The following is an 8,206-nucleotide window of genomic DNA, read 5'->3' as shown; positions in this document are numbered from 1 at the left end:
CCCAAGCAACGTAAGGGCTTTCTTTACGTATGCATCACTAAAACTAAATTTATTTCATTTATCACGGAATCCATTACTATACACGAAGATAGTGGACAAGATTCCAAGTCTAGGCGAAATGTTCCATATACTTAATGGAGTCCGGTGTTACCTTGCGGAAGTCCATCCTAAGTAAGAAAAGAACCAATATTTAGCCACTTCCGCACATGCAGTGGTAGTCGTGCAACAAAGTGCACCGCCCGCCAGCCCACTGATAAATGCGTATGCGGCAAACAATGCAAATTACACAACTGCCACCGTTAAACTACTCAACACGTGTTTCACCCCTCCACGGGGCATCCTCAGGAGTTATGTTACACCGATTAGTGCCAAACATAGAGACATTAGTGCCAGATACACAGACTTATTGATTGTCAATATAATTTTTATTTATATTTTTAACCTATTTTATATTTGATCCTACTCTTTGTTGTGGAGAAGAAGCAGGAAGAAACTCCACAACAACACATCTTTAAATAATGTTTAACAATACAGATGTATACATATACACTGTAAGATATAGCCTAAATGAAATCAAAATAATCAAGCAACATCACTGCCAAGGATTTTTGTCATTTAAATATTCACTTATTGAATAACAAGCCTATATAAATTAACTTTATTAAAAAATCAGATTTAGTTTATAATAAATGAAATAATTTTTTTGCAGTCGAAACTTTGGTACAGACAGATCTTCACGATGCCTTGTAAATGAACTATAGATGTCCTCTATTGTTGATTTTATTATAATTATTGTTAACATATAAGATATTATCATAAATATGCCAGGCCACTGTAAGAATATTGACGTGTTTAAACCGATCTCTCAAAGAGATTCGCAGTTCTAGGAAGTATGTACTCGGATGGCTCTCTCGGCAAAACAAATATATTTTCAGGACACAAAGCATAGAGATGAAATAATTAAAATACATTCTCCTAGTAGTATCAATATCTAAGTAATGTTTTACCTTCCTAAAGGCATAAGCTGCTGACTAGACAGATGTGATATTGATATATCAAATTTACTAATGCTCGAAATGTACAATTATAGGTACACGTTCAGTTTTGTTAAAACTCCGTCTCTGCCAGTCTCGAAGAGTCTTTATTTAAGTCCCTCAAGGTGTGTTAACACCCTGCAATAAGAAGCCGTAAGGTCATAAATTATGGACACCCTACCTTATTAAGGAGAGCGAGCTATAAATCTTTTTTTGTCGATTTATTGTTTAGCCAATTATGTGGTGTTCCTATGAAAGAATTTTGTTATTTACTAACTGCGATTTCGTTCAAGTTGAATTTAACAAGAAAAGTTATTTAGATTTATATTTCACTAAGTGTTGTTTACCTTCTGGTTCTACACTTGATTGGCTTTGTGTAGTATCCAACATTCACAGCTGCAGGTCTGACCCACCCCCATCGCGGCTTTAACAATTAACTTTGCCGTCATAACAAGAAAGATTGTTCATACTCCAACAAGCTATTTTATAAGTAGGTATAGCTTACAGTATGGTATTAGTTACGGCATTTCTTCTTATGACGGCAGAATAACACTCATTGCTCTGCGCTGTCTGGCCGCTTTTAAACTTTAAATAAGTGAAATGAGGTTTATTTCGAGTTGAAACAAAATGTTCAAAAAGAAGTCGTTCATAGGGCGCTCGCCTACCGCTGCCGCCACCGCGCTGGCTGGCCGCTTCTGTCGTATCATTGTTGTACCATGATAGTCCAAGACGATGCTCTTAGCTGTCTCAGGCAGGGGACGAAGGCGGCGCCCGTGTTCATTGCACACCCTGCACTATAGGTTAATTCGCCCCTGCACAGCTGGACATAGACTTTTCTCATAGATTTCAAATAAAACCATTGGAAGTGGGATCCAGCGACGGACCTCCTCCAAGTCTTACCTCAACATATGTCCAGCTCTTTCTGTGCTGCACTACCTTCTATGTATTATGCATTCTTCCAACTGCCACTCCTATTTACCTACCTGCTAAAGCCTAAGTTACTTGCGTTTGATCTGGTCATTTCTTATTCCTGGCTGTATAGCATTTGAACTTCTGTTTATATCTTTGCAAACTATATTGTTAACTTTTACCAAAACTATTGTCTAAATATATATTTGCAGGATTCATTACGTAATTATTCCTGCAAAACCCATCACAGTACTGTCAAGGAAAGAATTATTTATCGTTTTTATATACAAAGAGTTGCAAGAATTTACATTTTAAAATTCATACCATATTTGCACTTGTGCTTTGAGATATAGTTCTATTATGATTTATATGTTGTATAGTATGTTATAAGTAGTATATTTACCAATATTCGAAAGCAAATATTGTAAAAGAAAATAAAAGCAGTGATCCGCTATGTGGATTCAGCGAGATATTGTAAAAAACTTAAAAGTTATTGAAATACGTAAAAATATTAATTTTTATTTAAAAACATACAAATATAAAATGGAACGTTCTTGAAACTTCTAGAAGCACTTAAGTCACTCGCACTCCGCTTCATGCATCAAGATAGCGCGACGCACGTAGCGGAAATGGTAAAAACTGAACACGACGATGAACGAGAAAAAGTACAGAACTGAAAATTCAATATAGTTTTTAAAAACGACAGGTCCTGTAGATGATGAGATAGAATAATCATCATGGCCTACATGGACACAGATTTCCCATCACACCCTTTGGGACAAATTCCTCTCTGACCTATTTCTACTTTAGAGATTATACTGTCCTCAAAATTTCCCCAACCATCATACTCATAGGTACAATACACCTGTCAGAGGACAGGGACCTATCTACGGTATGCCTTGCCTCCACCTTCTCTTACAGCTGTAATCTTTAATTCTGACTCTCCAAGCAGGTGATGGAGTTGAACACCTTGTAGCGAAATAATAAAGAAAGAAAAGAAAAATGAATAAAAAAAATTCTAAAGATGCTGTAATTAAAACGGAATTTAACAAGGAATGCGGATGAAGGAAATAAAGTGATGTGCGATAGATCAAAAAGGTACAAGAGGTGGTCTTATAGCCCGAGGCGGTCTCTGCCAGAAAGCCTTTGGATGAAGATGAAAAACATGAGAGGGCAGTTTACGGTATACATACATACAAATACATAGCTATACATACATATTTACAAGAATACTTACAGAAACATATAAACATATCTATATATATACGTGGAAAAGGTCAACTTCCTGCCTATTTAATACATTATTTAACTCTTTCTTTCTAACAACCTTACGTCTCTACTAAAGTGAGCAATTGCGGAATATCCCTACATTAAATCTAAATTTATACACAGATAAATAAATTGTATTTTTCAAAACTAGACGGAATACCCACCAGCTCCAAAAAACGTAAACAGACCGCTTACACAAGCCAAGTTGACCAGTCTGTGGCTCTCGTCCTTTATTTTTGCAGCTGAAATTAACAAAAGGTAATTTACATCAAACGCTGTAATTTCAAACTGCGCTAACAGATGGCGCTAGTTGTCGACTGGCTGGTCGCCTTCGTTCTCGTCGGTTCTGGGAGCTGTGACCTGTATGGCGTCGTATATTCGGGTATCGAGATTTCCAATGATAAGACCATCGGATAAGGCTATGTTCACGCGCTCTTTTACCCCCTACTCACGCCTTCATCAGCTTCACGAGGTGGCCAGTCACATTTCTGGCAATTTATTTTAAAACACTAGCGAATTTTTTTGAGGCAGTAGAAAGTCCTATAGTAATTTTAATTTACTTGAGTATATATGCATTATATAGTATGTCATCCTCATAAATATATGTCAATTTGAAATCTAAAATTAATACGCATATCTTAAGTTCAGACATACCATCTTTAAATCGAATACAAGCTCTTCCGATCTTGGTGACGGCGAGGGAAATTATACCCATCAGCATAAACATCGCCACCAGCAGATAGACCTGGATATGATAAATATATTTACAATTTCATACAAGAACTTCTTCATCATCTGATAGATGCCCACAACAAGGCATAGGTTTCTCCCACAAATCTCCACGATGATCGTTCTTACGTTGCCATCCATGTCCTCGATCCACCTATCAGGTAACCTAGGACCTGAGATCTTTTCAGCCACCACGGCTTTTGGCTGCCAGAGTAATATTCCACGCCCACGTAAATATGACATACTGTTCGACATCCCGTATCGGTTCAGTCGATATTTTAAAAGAGCTTTGTCCTTTTCTCTTTGCTTAACCGTTTATTCTTTTAATATTTTTATTTCGAACACTTCTATTCTGAAATAGGTAAATAATTCTTATAACGAAATTCCGAAATGACAATGAATTTAGATACACTCAATATTAAATCTAATAAAATACATATCCTTCCTTTACTAACATAGCTTTAATAGACACAGTTTGAAATGAAATCTTTTCATTCAAGCCGTTTGGAGTCCAATGCAGAACATATATCTACCACTTATACCACCACCATTTCCCTACAAAGATCGCCATGGTGATTGGTCTTATTCTAACCTAACCTAACCTATCTACCGTCTCGTGATCACTCTAGAACAGGGCTTCTTAAACTATGGGTCGAGACCCCAAATGGGGTCTGGTAGCAAAATTCTGGGGTCGAGAGATTTTAATGTCAAATATTTATATATACCATTTTATAACATCACTAGAGTTGGCGGAATACAGCGGACTTGCAGTGTCTAGACACGCGCATTTGTTGAAGGTTTTAAACTTATATAAATACAATTTTATAATTTTTTGTGCAATCTTTTAATTTTAGATTTTTGTATGTTTCAAAACGAATTCTAAAACTATATATTTTTATATGTATATTGTTACCTAATAAATAAATCATCAAAAAATGTTAATTTATTTTTCTTTTATATTTGTATGGGGTCGTTAAGAAACTCGCAATCATAACGTTCTTTTACACGTTCACTGCGGCTTGAGGTCGATTCAGCCTCATAGTAAACTTTGCACTGGTGCGGCGCGAAAAACTCGTGTTTTCTCTCTAGTGCGGCGGCTGTTTACACTCAACCGTATGAGGTATGACGAAGACAAATATAGCTTTCTTTATGTCTGCGAAGCATTGACTCAATATTGTAAAAAAATATTGATGAACATGAGGCAGAAAAGGCCTCAACCGCACTATTAGGAAGTTCAGCTTGAGGCTGATTCGACCTCAGCCGCACCAGCTGAAAGTTCTTCAAAATTGGGCCCGCAGTGAACGTGTTAAGAAGCCCTGCTCTAGAACCATCGGGCTCCGAGTATCCGCCCCCTGCCACTGCAGCCAAATAATTCTTCGAGCAGCGCTTACTTTATTATAGAAGATATATTTATGTGTATACCTCATATTTAAGGTACATCCAGTGAGGAAGCATAATGTAAAACGTACTATATCTTAGCAAAACAAAACAATTCTACATCCTCCCTGGGATTGAGAAGGTGAAGGCATATTAGTATGAAGATAAATAAAGATATTGTACCAGCATCGCTCGACAGTTTTCTGTGAGAGCCACCACGATAAGCAGAACTCCGGCACCAGTCACACCACTCAGGATAGCTCCGGTTGTCATGCTGATGACTGCGAGGAAGAATAATTTCATTTATTTTATTTAATATTCTTTATTCTACACGCACACATTTAAATAGTTTCATAATAATATACAACCATAATATTGAAAAGGAAGAAGTATAAATAATTAATGTGTACAAAATTTATTAACTCAAAAATCTGTTATTCTATTACTGTTTACTACAATAAATAGTTAAGAGTATTTGTTCATTTAGAAAATCTTTTATCATAATAATTATAAATAGATAAAAAATTACACCAAAACTAAATAGACACACATAAACCTCACCTTTTTGTTCCACATGGAACGATATCCTTGTATGTGCGTGTGTTACGTTATGTTATGTGTGTATTTAAATATACATAAATATATATTTACACATACATGTATATATACACATATATATATATATATATATATATGTATGTATGTATGCGTAAAAAGACTACCGACCGCTCTCTATAACTTTGAAAGAGATGGGCATGTCAAATTGGTTAGCATGTATTTTTGTATGGTTGGCATGTATTTAAATTGTTTTACACACTCGTTCATCCCTATCAAGGACAAGCTTTTTTACAATTCAATAATGTTTTTTCGCTTATGTTTATATTATTTTTACTCTCTTTTTCCCGTCACAATCTAAGTTATACATTTCCCTACTTCACTTCTGATATCTCACATTCTTCTGGCTTTCTTTTATACATCACCTTCCTTGCTTCTCTTTCGCTCCCAAAATATCATAGTAGGTGATATACCTCCTATTTGTGTATCTAATTACATTCTTATACAACTTTCATTATTTTTTTCTTCAAATATATACCCGACCCTTACCGCTTTCTTTTATTTCTCTTTATTGTAATTTGTACGACCTTTTTGCTGAATTTAGGAACGAAGGGCACCGTTCTATACTTGATTTTCGAATAAAAAAAATAAACAAATTAACACTTTTTTTTCTTCCTCTCTCTATCCACCAAACTGAGATTCGTAGACGAACAAAAGTATCACTGTCCAGCTGATTGGCAAGTTGGAGAGTAGTGGTCAGGAGATAAAGTTCTGAAGTGAACACCACGCACCAACAATCACAGCAAAGGACCTCCATCCATAAGGTGAACAGATGATAAGGTCGTCAAAAACACTAAAAACAATGATGTTTACTACAAACTCAGACAGGTATTTTATGTAAGAAAAGGACCAATATTTAGCCACTTCCGCACCTGCAGTGGTAGTCGTGCAACAAAGTGCACCGCCCGCCAGCCCGCTGATAAATGCGCATGCGGCAAACAATGGGAATCACACAACCGCCACCACCAAATTACTCAACACGTGTTTCACCCCTCCACGGGGTTCTTCAGGAGTTATGTTACACCGATTAGTGCCAAACACAGAGTCTCTTTTTTTCATTGCACGACTCCCACTGCATGTGCGGAAGTGGCTAAATATTGGTCCTTTTCTTACTTAGGATGGACTTGCGCGAGGTAACGCCTAATTCCATTAAAAGGTATTTTATGTCTCCTAGAAAATCATCAACTCAGTAATAGAGAAATTCTTTTCAAAGTTTTTTTTTTGATGAACTTCTTACCGTAAAGTCTTGCCCACAAAGGCGTTACTAATTTAAGAAGAGAAAGATATAACAAACCGTAAAAATCTTTCATTCTTAATAAGTTTCCATGAAAGTTTGAGAAGCAGTAATATATATAGAGAAAAATAGTAACTAACTTTGAGAATCAGGCGTCTGATGCATTTCGTCGTATTGCTTCCCATGTGTCAGGATCAGGGTGAGAAGCACAGAACCCACAAGGACCTGGCTGAATGCGATCAGCAGAACCCCCGGGAACAGATTGCACACGCCACAGCAGCTCTCGAAGTGACACCCAGGCTTGTGGACGGTGAAATGTAGAGGGACATTAGTGGAACTCCTGCTTTCATCTCTAGTTCTCTTTTCTGATGACTTGGTGAATTCTTCCGTTGTACTTTTCACCATTGTAAACACATTTACCGTCAAAATGACGGTTCAGTTTCTCAATGACATATATGCAAAAGAAGTTTTTCGTCAGTTTCATGCCATGTATATAATTGTTTTTTATTTGTTTCTTTATTCTTTATAGGAGATGAGAAGCCATTATTGCAAGATTAAATAAAACTATTGCTAAAACTTTATTGTTTTTCATGCAACAAATTGATTTTGAAATAATGAAGAAAAATGAAACAGATAATACATACATTATAATAATATCTATAAAAAATTAATCCATATTTCTATTAGTCATGTATCAATTTGAAAATAGCTTTACCAATATATAGCACTTAAACTAATTTTTACAACTTTAGCAGAAGTTACTATAAAAATGTACCATTTTAATTTTGCCTATAAACATATTATACAAAAAAAAACTTTGTAATATTAAAGTAACTGCTTTTTACTATACACTTATGGATATATATACAGTAAGTACACCAAAATTATATATTTTTTATTTTGTCATTTCGCTTGTCTATTTGTTCCAGCTAATCTCTGAAACGGCTACATAGATATTTTACGGGATTTCTACTAGCAGGTAGTTGATGTAATGGATAACTTTGCCTATTTTTAGTTTAGAAAAATTCTTAGACAAAAA

The 8,206-nt window shown here is 35.7% G+C and overlaps 1 protein-coding gene across 1 annotated transcript; it reads right to left on the bottom strand.

Moving 5' to 3' along the window:
- Positions 1-2,521: 2,521 nt before the first annotated feature.
- LOC137924433 (uncharacterized) lies at positions 2,522-7,572 on the bottom strand. Its single transcript, XM_068767838.1, has 5 exons — positions 7,308-7,572; positions 5,502-5,599; positions 3,867-3,957; positions 3,377-3,454; positions 2,522-2,616 (listed from the first exon to the last, which is right to left on the bottom strand). The coding sequence occupies exons 1-5, from the start codon at positions 7,570-7,572 to the stop codon at positions 2,522-2,524; spliced, it is 627 nt and encodes a 208-aa protein (XP_068623939.1).
- Positions 7,573-8,206: the final 634 nt, after the last annotated feature.

This window comes from Battus philenor, unplaced genomic scaffold (genome assembly GCF_028537555.1).
Source record: "Battus philenor isolate CCGP_79_NKW_IND1 unplaced genomic scaffold, ilBatPhil1.0.hap1 SCAF_23, whole genome shotgun sequence".
Classification (NCBI taxonomy): Eukaryota; Metazoa; Arthropoda; class Insecta; order Lepidoptera; family Papilionidae; genus Battus; species Battus philenor.
Note: the sequence above shows the minus strand (reverse complement) of the source record. Positions and strands in the feature narration are given on the sequence as shown.